The 18,849-nt window shown below is 40.4% G+C and overlaps 1 protein-coding gene across 3 annotated transcripts in view; it reads right to left on the bottom strand.

Moving 5' to 3' along the window:
• SDCCAG8 (serologically defined colon cancer antigen 8) overlaps nt 1-18,849 on the bottom strand; it is a 104,875-nt gene that overhangs the window by 1,852 nt on the left and 84,174 nt on the right. For all 3 annotated transcript variants that reach the window (XM_030946129.1, XM_030946127.1, XM_030946128.1), the window contains exons 17-18: nt 4,557-4,683; nt 2,425-2,507 (exon numbers count right to left, since the gene is read on the bottom strand). In XM_030946129.1, coding sequence (XP_030801989.1) covers nt 2,457-2,507; nt 4,557-4,683 — 178 coding nt within the window. In that variant the 3' untranslated portion in view covers nt 2,425-2,456. The remainder of the gene's footprint in view (nt 1-2,424; nt 2,508-4,556; nt 4,684-18,849) is intronic.

Raw genomic sequence — 18,849 nt, 5'->3', positions numbered from 1 at the left:
TTATTCCCGCCAGCAATAGTGGGAGGAGGGAAGAGCAACTGACTTCCTGTTTGATTAGAACGCACTCAGGTGGCTTCAGTGCCTCAATCCTCCATTGCATGGCTGTAAAACCCAAGGTGGAACTCCCAGCAGGGCCAGGCTCAACTCCTCAGCTGGTGCCCAGCTTTGTCCAGTAGCCAGACACTGGACGGGATGTACAGGACTCCCACAGCTGCAGATGCACAAACGCTGAGGAGCTGAATACTTGAAGCGTCATGTTAGGGCAGTCAGACATCAAACAGAGGTCTATCTTTATCCCTTCCTGTCATGGTTTAACTTGCATCACTTCTCATTAAACTCCATCCAAGCAGAAGTGAAGATTTTCATCTGCTTAAAAAAACCCACAACATCCACCAATCCCATCTATGGACTGTCACTGCTTGTTACAAACACCCAGCAGAGGCACCATCTTTGTGCAGTAAGACTACACTAAAACAAAAGCTCTCTCCTAATAACCAAAGCAATCTTCTGGTCTCCTGAGGTTGAAGGCCATGTAAGGATCAGCTTGAATCACTTTTGACAGCAGAGATGGATGATCTATCTGTTTGCTGGAAATAAGGCTCCCCCTTCTGTAGTACATAATAAAAAATAAAAAGCAAACAGAGCACTTGGGAACACTGCTGCATTAACCACTGGGGCCTCACTGAAAATTCCTGCTGACACAAGAAAGGAAAGAAAACCCCTGCTCCAGACCAGCTGTAATTCTGACAGTGCCTCCTGCTGAGTGACTGGGTGAGGATGGGAACACAGGCACGGGTGAGTGTACTTTAACTTCCTTTTAGAAGGAGGGTGATCAGCTCACAGACACGCTCACTGTGACACAGACATCTGCAAGGAGGGAGGAGAGAGCTTTAGTGGCTCAGCCATACGGAGAGCACAGGAAGGGTGCAGGTTCCTGGCCAGGGTGAGGCTGGCTTGCAGGAGGAGATCTTCATGGGAAGTCAGAGCAGCAGCACAGGATGACAGCCCTCGCTGGAAGTAATCCTCAAGGTCCAAATCCTACCCGTCTGTGCTCTCACTGGCTCAGCTGGCCAGCAACCCCTCCTGGCAGCCGGAGGCTGTGAGGGGATTATCCACCGGGACAAATACTGATTTCTGTCAAACTGATGGACACTGAGGCAGATCCTCCAAGGGAGAGGCATCCCAGCTCTCACAGATACACTCATGCCTGGTGGGGGGTGCTAAGGTTTCCAGCAATCTCTGTTTAGATGTTTGTTTGCTTTCTGTGCACATTTATTTAGTATTCTCTATTTCATACCTGTGTAGGAAGACAATTAAATATCTCTTATCCTCCAGCCTTAGGGTGAGTTCCACTATACAAGAGACTTTCAAAGGCAGAAATTCCAAACCTGAGTGTTCCAAAAACTTTCAAAATGAGAGGTGTAAATCTCATAATTAAAATTTGATTACTTTTACAAGGTCCTGAATATGCTCATGTAGCCTGTAAAGGAATGCAGCATTACAGCAGGATCAGGTACTTTTATGACTTCTTTTCCTTTAAAACCCTGAATTTTCCTTACAGTATCAAATGAGTTTTCCAAGAAAAACAGGCTCTCAACACACTAGAATGTATCTGAATTTAAAGACCTTTTTTTTCTTTCTGCTGTCTTTCCCCCCATACAACAAACATGTAACACTAGAAATAAAAACTACAGCGGAAGTAATCTGACTTTTGAAAGCAAATCCTGTCAAGGCTCAGGGCTTGTTAGGTTTGTTGAGTAGGTCAGCTAGATTCAAGTAAATGATGCAATTTAAAATTCTTTAAACTTTAAAAGTTTAGTAACTCTTACAAGGCAGTAGGAACACCTATAGCTAGGTTGCACTACTGTAACACGACAGCACTGCTCCAAATACAAATATCTAGATAATGTTTCTTTCAATGTGACACTAACTGTTATGATTTATTACAAAACCATTTGCAGCCTTTCTGAAGAGATAGGGATGATTTAAGCTTCCTCAGACAGAAAATACTGGAAGCAACAAAAATAAGCATTCCAAATCAAAAGGCAAACACCTAGTGACTATCTAGACAAAAAGTACCTGGGTTAAATCTGAGATCTTCCAGAAGTTCCCACCTAGCTAAGAGTTGTATATCTCCCCTTTCTCTTCAACTTACATATTCAGGATTTTTTTTTAAATTCTATTAGGTAAACTTGTCTTTACTATTGAGTGCTTGTCTTTAAATTTTTAAGTGCTTAAAGAAAAAAAATCAAAGCACAAAAAACTTAAACAGTTTCAAACCCAAAAATGTTTCAAACACTTCCTTCTTCCTTTTGTCTTTAAGTGTTTGCCAGATTCAACTCACATCTGCAAATAGTTTTAGTCGTGCTCTCCTTTCCTCTCCCCCCCACTCTATATATAGGATATAGAAAAAAAAATACCTACTTCTGCTCATTTCTCTTTATCCGTCCAGGTTTTTACTTCATTCCATCTGTGTCCTGTTTAAGATCTGCATCCCATTTTTTTCCCTGAAATATGCAACTGCAGTTACTAGAGGCTCATGTTCCAAGATACAATAGCACATTTAGCTTAGTGTATTTTACATCGTCTTTGAAAGATTAGGCAATGGTTGATTGCTTCCACCTCCCCCACCAAAAAAATAACCTCAAAAAATTTGGTTAATTATAAAGGACAACTATTGGACAATACAGTAAAATGTGGAATATGAGGTCACTTTAACCTTTGATCAACAGTAACTATGCAGTTGTTTGGTTTAAGTATTTCTATACTAACTACAGCATCTTTCTGCAAAGAGCTTCCATTTATGGTGAACTGTTCTTCAGTTTCCTTAAAACAATTGTCTGATATTCCAAGCAGCTCTTTTGGGCTGAATTCCAGTTCCCAGAGAACCACCACTGCTTTAAATATTTGCACATGGATTTTTAAGGCTCATTCTGTAATAATTTTTTCTATCATTCTTCTTTTCTGAGTGTCCTTAACTTAAAAAGTATCCTCTGGTGTACAATTAACCTGTAAGGAACATAAAGAAGGCAGCTTTTGCCAGTCAAGTATTGATAGAAATTTAATATTTGAATTAATTTTTTCCTCTTTTGTATGATTTTTGTACTTCTGCCCAACTCCATAAAAACACAATCACTTCCAGATAAAATAGATTATCAATAACATGGACCATGTAAAAGCTGTTCATATTACCAAAAGTGCTTTTCTTAAAGCAGAAATCTTAATTTATTTTGGCAACAACCACCACCTTAACCTCTCTAATAGAGAGAACACTGAGAGAACACTATGGTTGCCCTAGAATTTGCCAGTAGTTACTACACGCTGATAACCTTACACTGTCGTAAGCCACTGAGTGTCTACTAGAACAGGAAGTCCTGTAAAACCGAACACATGGACATGATTAGGGGCTTAACAAAGTATGGATTTTATTCTCCTAGGTTAAACATTTACTGACTTCTACAGATAAAAAGCCTACAAAAATAGTATGATTTAAGTACTTTAAAGTTCTAAGCCAATTCACGTTCTGTTTACTGCTAGGTGTGCTACTAGACTAAATTTCCTACACTGAATGTCCTTTGTTACCATGTTAAGCAAACTCCAGCTATCCTGGGCAAACTAACAAGTTTAAAAGTTAGAAAGCATTGTGACAAAATTTGCTTTGTGACTGAGTAAATACACTAATTCAACCTTGAGTTTGATTATCTGATAGTTTTACTGAAAACCTCATTCTGTGCTTGTTAATTCTCTTCCTTTTTCTGAAAAACAAGTGAAAGAAGGAAAAAGAAGAAACCCAGCCCAGCAGTCTTCTCCCTTATTTCCAAACACTTACTGGCCAAAGAACAGTGGCCAAAACAAAAAAAGACAGAACAGCCCATAAGAAGCCACAGCTTCCTAGGGACCGCTGGAAACAACAATCAGAACTGCTGGAGAAGCAGTGCTGTGATTAGTGCTCAGGCAAGATTGATTGTACATTCACCATTTCACATTTGGGTGCACGAATCACAGAATATCTTGAGTTGAAAGAGACCCACTGGGGTCATCAAAGCTCAGCTAGTGGCTCTGCACAGGACAGTCCCAAGTGTCTCATCATGAGTGGTCATTGAGCAGCCAAAAACACCCCAACTTTTAAAAATAAAGAGAAAAAAAATCATGAAGTGATAGAAGGACTTTAGTCCGACAAATGGCAGCAAAACCTCTAAGCAATTATCAATATCAAGTAACTGTTTAAACATTAATGATGTTAAAGAACAGATTTCCCTTTTCTGTGAAAAAGCAACACAAAAATCTTCAGATAAGAAGTTAAGAACTGTCATTGAGAATAACTTCTGCTTTTTTATTGTCACTTCAAAACACTTATTTTCATTTAGTTTTGATTTAAGTGAGAGTCAGGTTCAGCTACCTTTCCAAGTGTGTGAATTTTTATTTTATTTTTTAAAAGGTAATGCTGTATTTAAAAAAACAACAGCAACAAAATCCAGCAGTTGAAATCAGACTGCTGGCAGATTTCTCTGCTAAAGCTGCAGAATATGCCCCTTTCTTTTCTTTTGGCACAGTACCTGTGTTCGCAGAAACTGCACCTCTTCTGTAAGCAGGTGCTTCTCTTTGAAGAGCTGATTCTGTTTGTTGAGCAACTCCACTAACTGCTGGGCAGTGGTCTGGCAGTGCTTGTCAAGCTGCTGTAACCTGGAAAAGAAATAGATAAAAGGGTTGCAGAGCATCTGATTTTGGAGTTCGCAGAAAAAGCTTTGGTCTTTGTACTGGTGGTGGCAGCGGCCAGCGTTCAGGCTTGGTGGTTGGGCTGACACTAAAGTATTACTCCTAGGATGGGCTTTAAATGTATTTTCACACTTTAAATTAGCACTTTAAAGGTCTGCACTTTTAATTTAGAAGCTTTATGAGGAGATGACAGCAAATCTGCTTTGCTGTGACATCAGTAAAGACTGCAGGAGTGCATCCCAACGCCTGTAGCTAAGCAAGTTGCACACTCTGTAGCTGCTTCAGTAACTGTCTTCTTCAAACACACACAGTAGCCCAGATTATAAAACCAAATACCCTAATTCCCTGACAAACTGGACCTGAAGTGACAAAAACTTCTGTTTTCTATCCACTGCTCTTTGCAAGCTGGTCAATGTCCAAAACTCATTACAGAACATAGCACTTATTTCAAGTAAGCTTAGTGTTAATTAAGCATGTCAGCATAGATCCTTTAACAGTCTAACAGGGATTCCTGGGAAAAGATGTAAAGAGCCCATCATTCCAAAGGCCCACCTCATCAGGGGCTGCAAAACAGAGGGAAAAAGCTGGCAGGTATCAGAAGAAACATGCAGAGGCTTTCTGCTTACACTGGAAGAACAAGTGCCTGAGTTGGGACAACAGTGCTGTAACACAGGTCAACTGCACATTTATTTCCTTAATCACAAAAGCAGGTATCACTTGTTATTTCTCCAGTGACTGTTTATTACTCCTGGCATCCAGTCAAAAGCAATTTCCAAATAATGTGAATTTTACACCAGAACAATATTTTTTCGTAGATAATCACAGGTAGCCCATGCAAATTTCAAAAATATTACTGGACACAAGCCCTAGTGTGCTCTATTGTGAAGCTCTATGTCCTTTCAAATAAACTGCTGTAAATGGAAAAGTCTTTAATCATGGAAATAATCAATTACACTTTTCTGCTTGTAACTTCACCACCCAGTGTTACATTTAGACTGTCTCCTTGAGCAGAGGGAGAAAGATGACACAGGCACTGAGCTGGGTTTGACCAGCAAGTCACAACTTTACCTTTATCATCTGTATCTCCAGTGCTTGACTATAGGTTTAATAACATACTGATCTACAACTCTGGGCCACAATGGATTAAAAGAATGCAGTTCTAGTCAGTGTAGATCTGGATCTGTGAATTCCCAAATTCTGTCTGCCAGTCTGCTCTCCCAAAACTGCTGCCAAGCTAGCCCTTGGTCCACACACTCGGACTCCCAGCATGCCCTGCTGCATTTAGGTCCTGAGGACAGGCTCTGGGCCCTCTCACAGTATCTGCTATTACGTGTGACATGTGCAGCACAGCCACACATTCCCATATGCATTGTATCTGGCCTGCCTGCTGATCTCGTAAATGATTCAAGATGAGAAATGAACAGCTCCACCCACATTCACTGTACTTCCCATATGTTACAACTGCACATCGATGCCTGCCATCATTTTTACAACTGGGTGACAGAACCTTCTGCACATTTTGCTAATACGAGTGAGGGAGGTTGCACGGTCGCCACGTTCCCTTTGGCAACAGCACCTACCAGGCAAATGTACTGTGTCCTGAGCATCTGAGTGACCACTGTGTCCCTCCTGTCTAAATGAGGTAATTTTTCCACCAAAGTGGCAAGATCTGTCCAGTTGGGATGGCATACAGCTGCTCCCCCTTGGCCTGGCTGTGTTGGAGGACAGGGACTGATTCCATGCTCTGTCATGTTACTTCAAGGCACAAGGTGAAAATGTAGCTCTTGAACCATGTTACCATGTTTGGACAGGACAACCTGGCACTAAGGAGAAAGCTCCCAGCCAGTAGTAATAACAATACCCTTCAAATAATTTCCCATTAACCACTTCAAACCAAAATCCCTATTTCTATATGGAGGCAAGAAGAGACAGTTCCATGAGATAAGTGGTTCCACAGAAAGAGAACACAACCAAGGCATCACAAGCTGCAGTGAAAGCTTCAAGGTAAACGTTTTGCTCTGATTCTCACTACTTGGAAGTCATAGGCAGCTTTATGTTAGAATGGCTCCAACCTACCTTGCTTTTTTGTGCAATTACAACATGCAGAAGACTTCACATAGCAGTGAAATTTGGATCTGAGACTAGGCTATACCCCAGGCTGTCCAGGAAGGAAGTGAAAAGTGATAGATAGTGGTTTGTTACATTTTGACAGCTATGGCTAGACAATTACTGCAAGACCTTGCAGAAATGAGGTGAAACATCAAACACAAAGGACAGCTTTGGCATCAAGGTGAATTCCACCTGCAGAATAAACTTCTGTTGCATCCAACACCCCTAAGCTGTACTATCACCCACCATGTTACACTTCCCCTTATGCATGGCCTACAGATAAAAACAAAAGCTGTTTTCTTTTCTATAACAACACACAGCTAAAGCGGAGGCACCCGCAGGACTCAGGCTGCAAGCTCCCTGCTCTGGGAGACTCAGACCCATTAATCCACAGGCAATCCACAATGAAGGTAAAACCTGACATAACCTGTCAGCCCTCCTCTGGGTTTTATTGTTGATTTGAAGGAAATTAATATGCAAGGATCTGTGGGCAGTACCCATTCACCCTGCAGTGGGTATCAGTCAGTCCTTGACATAGTAGAGGCATTAAAAGGTTATTTACTCTTTCAGTATAGTCAGGTTACTGATGTAAAACGTTTTCACTTTACTCCACGGAGCTGGATTTGCTGAAATGGCGTGATTGGATTGCAGCAACCTGCAGCAACTAAATCACCAAATCCAATAATCATGCTGCATTTACTGGCACACATCTTAATTAGGTTTTAATACAAGTAATCTGATAACTACTTCTGGCCAGCCAGAGCAGAGCTGTCAGTGCTGAAAGGGCTGTTGTTGAGCAGCTCGGCCAGCATGCTGCCGTGGCTGCCTCCCCACTGCCCCTGCTGAAGACCCCCGTCTGCCAGTTGCCATGGTAACAGAGGCCAGCCCATCACCCCAGCAGTGGGTGCTGTGACCCTTAGGCACCCCAGGGCAAGGGCTGGGGCATCAGCCACCCAGGGGACCCCCAGTCACACAGGGGGGCCACCAGCACCAGGGCCATATCTCTGTGGGTGAGGGGCTGCTGGGTCTGGCGCCTGCTGCCCCCCAGAGTGACCAAAGCCCAGCACAACCAGCACACATCATTGTGCAGCAAACTGCCCTTAAAATGCATTTGTCCTGTCAGGGCAAGAGTGTCAAATTATGAGTTTCTAAGGTTGCTCCTGCATTGTTCATTTGCCTGATGATCAGGGGTGGTTCCTGGTTCTGATTGGGAAAACCAGACCACGCTGGAGACCTCTGCCATGCTGCAGAGATGCAGCTAAAGGGTGATCACTATGATCACACTTAGTTCCTGACACAGATAGATCAGGCACTACCTGAGGTCATCTCGCACTATCTGAGGTCATCTCCTGCTGAATGCAAGTGATCAGGCTTGCTTTGCCTATATGATGATCTTGGTGCCAGACTTGCTGCCATCAAAGAGTTAAGGTGTATGGCTGGTGCTCATGGTGAGCTTGTTTCTGCAGCCGCAACTGCCCCAGCTGCTGTCACTCCCCACCCCCGTCATGGGCATCTTAGGACAGATCTCCTCTGCTTTCTTTCCACCTCAACTCTGCTACCTTTCTGTCTTCCCTTTTCATAGCAGGAGTGATGTTATTTTCATTAAGGCAGAAAAATTTATGTTGACTACCTCTTTGTATCTCTAATCAGCTCTGTGAACAACTAGGATGTTGAGACCAACAATAAAATTATTACTCATGGGAGAAACTTGCATCTTCACTGTGGTTTACAGCATTGATAAATTCACACAGTAAATTTTGAGGTAAAAAAATAGATTCTATGTATTAGAAAGGCAGACAAATAGTAAATTAAACCCTGATGTTTCACTAGTGTCCTAAATTACTGTTTACTTAAGATCTTGACCCACAGATCAGTGCCTTGAAACAACCTTAAGTGGTGAGCATCTCAGAGAAGCCTCCACATGCTCCCAAAATTTAAAAATTTAAACAGGAATATCTATACACAAACCTATCCTTTAACTGAACTGCATTCTCCCACCTGGCTCCAAAATCAAAACACTATGATGCACCTTTTTCATGTTAATAAAAAATAAAATTAAAAAAAAGCATAAGAGGAAAAACACAGACCAAAAAGCCACCCTGTAACAGTGAGTAGGAACTAAAGGTAGTGAATAAGCCTCCTCCTTTCTGTCACACTGCAAGTCCTGACTTCTAACAGGACACAGCGAGACAGTTCAGGGCATATTAAAAAAGTTTCCATGGAATTTCCCACCCTCTAGAATCCCTATCAGACTTCTGTTGCCACAAAAAGGACAATACTGTCATTTGCTCAGGCAGAGCAGATCTACACCACTTTTAGCTTAGTAAGATAAGCACTTGCCCATGCTACAGGCGGAACAAACTCATCCAACTGATGTTAACAAATGGTAACTAGAAGTTAATATCCCTTGCACAGTTTGGAACTGGACACTTAAGAAACAATGTCCACATTTCACCATGAACCCCTTGACCCAGGTGGCTTTGTATGGGTAACATTGAAATTCCCTTTTACTAAAGACACTCTCAATTTTTCCACATACTTTTAAAGTATCTGTAGTATATAATTTCTAATAAGATAACAATATTTGAATGCCACAACACCACCTGCAAATAGGGTTTAATTCAAAGTTTACATAGGAGCTTCCCCTTTGTTTCAGATGTCACGACTGATTATTAGAGTATGTCCTCACTTCCACAGCTGGCCCACCAGGTTAAACAAATAGATCATGTAGGAAATCTGAGCCTGGATCTATTCCTGGGCTTCTAATAGCTCATGTCTAACATGCTGAAGAGAACATTATCAGCCTGCTCTTCAGTAGGGGGTGTAGCAGCTGGGCTTGGCTGCTGTGATGACCACTTTTGGCCCTATTGGGTTTTGACAGGAAGGAAGCAATGAAAGAGAGTGTACAGCAGGCTGGAAAAGATATGGGTGAAACCTGCACTAATGTCTATTTGTGTCCAAATCCCCTGGCTGAAGATGAGGCTTTTCCTCCTTTAAAGGAATACAAAGAGTAAGACCTTTGATAGGAATATGAACTCTGGATCAGGTTTGGTCTAGAGAAGAAATAGTTTGGGTTACTATTTTATGCTTTTAGTTGACAAGTATGAAGTAAAACAATTCTCTAGATCATCTCTAGGCTAGTAATTTAGAATGCTGTAAAATACTGTAGGAAAAAAAAAGAGAGAAGCAGGGCTCAAAGCAGATAATATTACAGGAATATATTGAATTGTATAGTCAGACTCTACTTTTTTTTTTTGTTTTTTGTTTTTTTAAAGATGTTCACCTCTCTGATTTTGTTATGTGCCAGACAGAACAGATTTTTCACAATTTCTCAGTCATAATGGTAGGAGACACATATCCCACTAAGGTTTCAAAAGTGGTCTCCTCATGTTTATAAGATATGTATTTGTACTACTGAAATAATTTTCCTGTGCTTGTGTCACTAGTTACAACAATTTCTGTACTTTTTATAAACATGTGCTTGATTTCCCCTACTGGTTATTCCAATTCCTCTTATTTTGTTTATTACCAGACAAACCTGAACCTGTACAAACTGCTAGCTGGTGTCCACATAAAGCAATCACTGTATTCAAGCTGTAGACACTGAGAATTTTTAATGCCCAATCTGAACTCTTTCCTTCACAAATACTTTGCCTTTAAAAAGAAATTCCCAGCATGAACCTCATCAGAAGCGACATGTAACAGACAGTACATGTGGTGTCTGGGCAGGCAGCAGAGAATTGAAAAACAAGTCTTCACTTTTTCTATCCCATGGCATGTGCAGAATGTACATGTGGCCCAAGCTGACATCAGGCATTTGAAGCAAAAAAACCTGCTAAAAGCATCAGCTTCTGTTAATTCACTTTGTCAGATATTGTCTTAATTAAAAAAAAAAAATCCTACGGCTAGAAAGGGCAGTGCAGCTGAGCTACAACTGCTTCAGTTGTTCTGACAGTCGCAATTGCAGGCGAACAGAACAGCTCTGGGTTCGGCCCTGCTGTCCTCACCGAACCCACATCCTGAGGGTGATCTGGGTTCAGTGAGGACAGGGCTGCAGGCACTGAGGTACCCAGCAGAAAGCTTATCTCTCTAGCTATCAGTGCCTGTGTTTGAAAGGTAAAATGTTTCTCACTAGTGACCTTGCAGATGAGAGGCCAATAGTGCTGGGTACAGTCCTTCTCATTTGGTTATCTGCAAGGGAGTCTTTCCAAGTTTAAGGATTACATATCACAGTCCTTCAAAACTGTACTGCAGCACAACCCCAAGGCCTCTATAGTGCATATTTTGACTACTATGAAAATAAACTCTAAAAATATCAAACACAAAGTGTTAAATATTTATGGAGGTTTCACTTGTTAGTTTTGTTGCTTTACCCCCATTATCCTTATTTTCCACTCTAGAGGTGCCCCTCCTTCCAGTTCATTTCAAACAAATGATTTTGCCTTAAAGCTCGGTCAGGCAACACACTTATTTTTCCAGGTTCACAGAGGGTTATTGTGGTTTGCATAAATCACAGTCAAACTAATGATAGTTGTAGGATTTGTACAGAGTTTAGTTTTATGCTTGTGACACAGAAAAGGAGGAATATTACTTATATTGGTGACAGACAATTTTTTCTGTGCAGCACATTCAGATAGATGTCTTACATACAAGGGCTCATTGCTCTCCATCCACACAGAGCAGATTGCTTCCATTTGAGAACTTAGCCCAAGCTCAGCCTACTCCCCTTCTATTACAGTTCTAATTTCCAAATTTTAGGAACAAAGGGGAAAATAGGGGCATAAGGATCTAAGGAATGGTTGGGAAGGAGGTCAAGGTGGGCAGAGGAGCCTAGGATGTGCGTGAGAGGTAAGAAAGATCAGTGCTCAAGATATGCATGGATACACCCAAGGGACCTGAGGAGGGTTTGGCCTCTGTTTGCGCTGGCTGGCCAAGCAAGCTCCCCCCTGACAGGGAGCTGCTGCTGGCACGCAACACAGCACTTTGGAGCAGGGCTGTACCACCTGGGGCCAGCCCCATCTCCCCATGTTCCCCAGTACAGCCATAAACCAGCTCTGCCGAGACTGAAGGGAGTCACAGCATCAAAGAAACACCATGGCGGGTGTAACACAGGAGACTAAAGATAGGGAAAATGGTAAGGCAATTTTGCATTGGAAAGGGCTGAGAGGAAAGCAGTTTCATCCTGAGAAACCACGAGTATTTTTAGAAAAATGAGAAGAGATGGAGAATCTGACCAGTATTTTCAGCCCACCTTCATGAAGCTCAGCTCTTGTCAATAGAGGGTCCACTTGGTGTTTTGTTTTGGACTATATTTTAAAACTGCACATGAAGTTAGTGAAACCTGCAATTGCTTAGCAACACTGAAGGGAAGCATTTCACAGAAAATACATCTTGAAAATGCATTAGTACATTACAGACAGTATTACACTCTCTGTAAGAGACTGGCTATTTTGTAATTTATATGTGCATTAGTCCAACTGTGCTTTAATTTACTGCAAGGTGAACTTATTCATTGCTATGAAATAAGGGAATTTTATTGCTGTTTTAGAGGCAAATATCACTCCAGTTATCTTCAAGAAAACCAGTTTAATACCCCTCCACAATAAAGAATATAACTGCAACCAGGCAGTTTGGAGATGAGTATCAACACACCCAGATCACAGCCAGTGCAAAGGGTCAATTATGCCTTTCTGGTGACAGCAGCTTAGCTTGTGGATGAGAATAGCAGCTCTAGAGTCCCTGCAATAGCAGCATAGGGCTGTCAGCAATACCACACAAAATAAGCACAAAGGTGGCTCCAGCCTGGCTCTCCCATGTCACAGTTCAGCACATAAGTCAGTGGTCACTGGACCCTGCACAGACATCCCAGCTTGGTAAGAACACCAGCACCTTCCAGCAGAAGGATTCCTCCTGTCCACAACTGAACTGTGCATGTGCATGCACAGACTCTTCTGTTGCCACCACATTTTAATCATAGTGAAAAATTCCAGCAAAACTATCAGCTTTTTCTTTGCTACAAATTGAAACAAATGTTAATAGCTTTCTTGACACATGTTCAATGTAATTATACAAGAAGAATACTTTTCCCCTTGGATTACAGCAAGTTTTAGTTTTGCTAGGTAAATTATGCTTTTCTCGTGCTACTTCCCCATGTTCTCATCTTTCAGTGGTAAGCAGTGGTAACTTTTATGAAGCAAACATTTAAACAAGCAAGCTTAGAAGTCTTGATATGCTTTTGGAAGCTGAATATTCTCACTTACATAAATGAAAATTAACTGCCTTAAATCACTAGTAGTGAATTAAGAAAACAAAGCTGCAGCTCTTTGATCAAAAATAAACCATGGAGTTTGTTCTTTTCAGTAGGGATACAGAAGACAAACACATGCAATTTGAGAACAAGAGATCTACCTGCTATCAGTCAATTACTGTCTCTGTAGACATGGCAACCTCCGATACTGTGGCTGCAGCACAAACACATCATTACTTGAAATTTCTTATATGGGAAGGCCAGAGAAAATGCACATTTCTCTGTTGGTGAGCTCACACATGAAGATGGGCAGAAAGCAGTCAGGGTTTCTGAAAGGCACTGAAAGCTCAGCAGGTGCCCCAAGAGAGCCCGAGGTCCCTGCTGGGGCTCACTGGTCCAACTCTGCTCCTCCTCGCAGCCATCACAAGAGCCTTCCAGGGAGATGCTGGTGGTCTTGGCACCACTCCTGGTGGACAACTGTCCACCTCACACCTGGCTCAGCCTTGGCTGAGGCGAGGTAATGAACAGGCCGACAAAATGAACCCAAGCCTCCCTCCCGAGGGAGCCTACTTTTGATCAGTGTTGAGCAACATATGCAGGCTTGAGCAGGGGGGCACGCAGGCAGCTCAGGGAAAAGCGTGCACTGCTGTAACTAAACTGCAGATTAAGCTGAGTACTGCTGTTTCCTAAGCTCCAGATAAGGAGCCTTCTGGAGAGTATGAAAAAAATTAAAGTGAAAAAAGAACGGTAATTGTAATTTTACTTTTAAATTATTGTGAATCTAGGCTGCAACTAGAGCAGCATTTGTCCCAGTTTAAGGCAGTGTATTTTTCAGCAAAGATTCTCATAGGGAAGATACCTCTCTAGTTAATGGTTTGTTTCTAATGTCTCTGAAACCATAACATTACCTGCTTAGCAAGTATTTACCAACAAATGAATGTTTCAGTGTCCCTGATGTTATCTCCTTACATAAAATTCATGATATTGGGATCATAATGTACTTAAAATCTCATCAAATAAAATAATCCTAATTATTGAACTTCTGTACTGCAGCATCAGGGTTTAATTTCCTTAGAAACAAATGTTATCAAGGAGAAAAACCTGCATTTACAGGTCTACTAAAAGGCCTGATTTCATTGAAACATACAGAGGAATTTAGAGTTCTATTCTCTGACAGTAGAGAAATGACTAAAATCTATTTCTGTTACAGATCTGGATACAATAGCTTTCATCCTGATCCAGAATAACTCCTATGAGCTGTAATGTGAACTACAGATTCCTGTAAAGCACACAAAACCCCATGAAATGCTCAATCTTGTGTTACTAAAAACTAAAGGAGTTCTGCCTTTAACAGAAGCAGGCCTCTTGTTTGCATAAAGAGCACCTTGTCAAACAATACAAATGCCAAGCTGGTACATTATAGCCACAAGCACAATAGCCCCACTCTTTTAAACTAAGCAAATCCTAGAGAGAGCAGTTTTCCCCCAAAATCTTGGCATCAGCGACAAATTCAGTGAACTGGTGTCTCAAAGTGTTCACAAAAGATGCGGGAAATTTGCAGAGGGACACGAGCTTTTAATTTCAAAGAGAAAGTAACTGTATGTTTTCATTGTAAAAAATGAGAGTGTGAAAAAATCCTAAGCACACAATAGCTCTCTTTCAAGTATAAAGTTCAGAATTACATCTCCCAAGTTTCCTGTACGTTAAAAGAAGAACACATAATAATGATCTAAAAATCCTTCACAAAAAACCAACAAGCAAGGATGAAGCAGTACTCGCCTGGGGGCCAATTGCCTCTCCAGCAGCGGTAAGGCTGTTACTAGGCTTGCAGTACCATTTGTTCCATTACACAATCTCCTGAAGCCTTTTACAGAGAGCTAAAACAACTGCCTGTACCAACACGACACATGGCTTTCCATCCCGACTCTTTGCTAATCCAGACGCTCCAACCATCTTTCTTTAAGATGCCATATGGTTGGCAGAAGCCTGTAGATCTAGCAGCACATCTGCTTGTATGTTACTTCTCCCCTCCAACTCCCCCCTCCACACCACAAAAGAGAGAGCAAATAATTATTTTACATGTAACCAATTAAACTGCATTTAAAGAGGACAGGGATTATTTAGCTCTGGATATTTTAAAAATATAGATTGTCGCAGAAGATCATTTGTCTCTCAGTGATTTGGGAAATACAGCGAAACAAAACAAAGAAATGAAAGGCACATGGGCAAAATGATCCCTGCATTTGAATTATTTAAATGACTGCCATTCAGACCTTATGCCCGAAGATTTATTTCCCACATTAGTGTGCCACTGAAGAAGGCATTGAATTTGCTCTCTGCTTTTGTCAGAGGTGAATCCGACAAGCAGACTAGGAAACTATAATACACCAAACCACGCTTTGTTAAGCAAGCAGAGTGAGTCTGTATGCTAATGACTCTGCAGGAATACACTGACACACTGATTTTTTTGGTGTGATGAGCAAAGATTATTCACACCATAAAAATCCTGGTTGCACTGGCATGCAGGCATCCAGGTTATCTCTTTAGAATCCAGACACCAAGGAAGACAGGCTGCAAAAATAATTTTGTTTGTGATGAGTTATCATTTGTCCATTTATGACATAATGGACTATAACAGAAAAGAAAATATACACTTTAGAGCCTGAAATAAAAAAAAACAAAAACAAAAACCTAGAAATTAAAAATAAATGTTCCTATAAAACTCCCATTGACCACTCTGTGATGAATAACCATCTTAGTTAATGAAGGGCAGGCCGAGATAGAAATATATAAGGACAGACTGCACAATTTTGCAGTTCTGTCTGCTGACAATTTGTAGCACCTTTTGTTCAGAAACACTATTTCCTCAAACTTTTCTTGCATCACTAAAATAAGACATCAAAGAGATAAAAGATAACATTTCTACCTCAAATGCTGCTCACATGTATTGTTCATGCAGTTATCTGTGAAGCACTGTGGAGCACAGGAACAAGCAGCACATGTGTCTGTGCTAGCAAGAACATCTTCTTTTCCAGAAGAACAGAAACTAAACTTGCATTTGCTCCAAACAGGCTCCCTGCATCAAGTCTCCATTGCAATGTGCACAGAACGTTCCTTTGCCTTCACAAAAACAGTTTTCCCTACAATATGGGATTGCTTGTGTTCAACTACACAGTGAACAAATTGTTTTTCCCCTCAGCTATTTAGGAGTTAGAGTTCCTACACAAATGATGGCGTCCTATCTTCACAGAAAGAGTCGACCAATGTTGAAGGTTTGGTTGAAACCAGCATTTTTGAAGACAATACTAGGTTTCCAAGCTGTTTGTTTAAGGCTAGTGCTTTCCTTTCCCCTAGTACTCTCTGTCTCAAGGCTATTTAAAATTTCATCAACATTGCTTTGAACAGTTTTATACAAAACCAAAATTAAAAACACACCTTCTCCTCCAATAATTACATTTTTTTTTCTCTCTTTTTCTTAAGAAAAAGATGACAGAAGTTCAAAACACACTTGTATTTCAAAATTTAAAATGTGGCAATATATTCAATGACGTAGCAATTTAGCTCAGTTTAAATTTGATAGGGCTTGATTTTCCAGCTATAATAAAGAAGTATATAAAGGGTATTTACAGTAACAAGAAATATTTATAACTACAAATTAGGATTTCAGTTGGTTCTATGCACAATATTCAAAACTTAAAAACTATGAAATGAAGCCAAAATATATATCATAAAATCAACAAAACCCCTCTCCAGCCTCTTGGGTTAATCTCCTCAGACCTTCTATGTTTCACACATATTTCTGATCATTGACCAATTTTCATTTCAGGTATTAATGCCCAGGCTTGGCCCACTTGCCCCAATCCTAGCGGACTGTGGGAGATGAGAGAGACAATTATTTTCAATCATCTGATTGCACATATTCATTTCCTTTATTTTCCTAGATGAGGAGTGTCTGTGTGCGTCTTTGCTTTTTCCTGGAACATTTTTAATAACTCAGTATCACTTAGGGTTGAAAAATGCCTATTGTATCCACTGTGTTGCTTTGGATAGCAAAGCAATAATCAACCCAGCAGGATGTCTCCTGAACATATCAGGTCAAAACCAATTGTCTGCGACCACATCTGGTATGTCTGTGCACACCAGTTGTGACTGAGGTTCCAGAGGAAGGTGTGCTTAGAGAGCTGGCTCACAGACTCCCCACCCCACCCCAATCCCTCAGCAGCAACATCCAGTGCTGGCCCCTTTCAATAAGAGTCCATACAAACATCAGAAACAGAATTTCAGAAATAGGAAGCATGGCCAGCAGAAGTCCTTTGCACATATGAAACATGTATTTGATTAGGCACTTCAGAATTGCAATTTATTTTTTATGCAAGAAGTATGGTTTTAGATTTAGATATGATGGAGAAAATTAACTTTGTATACGTGCTATGACTACTTGTCCAAGAACAGGTGAATAAAGGAACCATGAGCAAAATCTTCACCAAGACCTGCTGCAAACCGACTGCTGTAGAAATAATGAAAATGCTGCACACATTCTTATTGCTTGCACGCTAAGAAAAAAAAAAAAGAAATATATAGTTTATTCTCTTGATAAGTAAGGGAAAATTATGAAGATGCAGTGTATGTCAAAAGCTTCTCCCTTGACTGCAGAGTGTAACAGAACTGTTGCTTACCATGGCCACCATTAATGATTTCCAGTAAAAAGTGCCAATAGGTTCACTGGATTGCAGTCTGGAATGCTTAAGAAAGAGGCTGGGTCTGATGAAGAGTGCTACCACATCTTATCAAATCTTTTTGGGTTTGTTTGGGAGGGGCTTTTTGGAATGTGGGGCGTAGAGTGAGGTTTTTTAAAGTTTGTAAAGAAATGACAGTTCTTATCATATGGAATAATAATGATTATAAAATAGGTTTAAACCTTCCTGTATTCATGTTCTAGGTATACCTGAAATATATATAATATTGATATAATACAATAATAATATTACATAATATTATTATATAATAATAAACCATATAAATATATATTGATATAATAATTCTAAATAATTCACCCAGTTTTATTGGGCACTTAATTTGTAAGTTGTAGAAGCAACAGAATTTCTACAGTGATTTGTAGAAAAGACAGAAACCTTTTCCTCTTTTGAGACAAAAAGAAACAGGGAATTGAATGTAAAACTGCTTCAATTTGAAAAGGACTACAAGGGGAAGCGATGAAATTAGCAAGGGGATTGATTTCTTCATGAAATAACCACATGAACACACTTAGACATCCATTATCAAAACAGAAAACACAGAATCACTACACTGATTACATTACTTCATACTAGCATTTTTAATTTTGTGGCCCTTCTTTTAGTATAATTTCTATTTCTTGATGGTGACTTCATGCACTTAATTTTAAGAATAAGATAAGAAAATTATCCTTAAAGGGAAAATAGGTAATCAACCGGGTATCTGAAAGACTTCAATTAATATTTTGACAAGTTTCATGGTATGCAAATGACTCTAATGTAATCAGTTTTTATTAATTTAACTCCTTGAATATGAGAAAGCAAATAAATTACAAAAATGTCCAAGATGCTCTGCAGTACTTAAGTTCCAAATTTCTACAAGTGTCAGCTCTGGAACCATTTTTTGGCTCTTAAACTTTGCCTTCCTCAGCTGACATACACACACAGATCCTGGAAGTATTCAGCCTTCACACTGCAGTTTGTAACACACCAAGTGCACATGAACAATACACGCCCTGATGAATTATTTCTTATTCAATAATG

This window comes from Camarhynchus parvulus, chromosome 3, assembly GCF_901933205.1.
Source record: "Camarhynchus parvulus chromosome 3, STF_HiC, whole genome shotgun sequence".
Classification (NCBI taxonomy): domain Eukaryota; kingdom Metazoa; phylum Chordata; class Aves; order Passeriformes; family Thraupidae; genus Camarhynchus; species Camarhynchus parvulus.
Note: the sequence above shows the minus strand (reverse complement) of the source record. Positions and strands in the feature narration are given on the sequence as shown.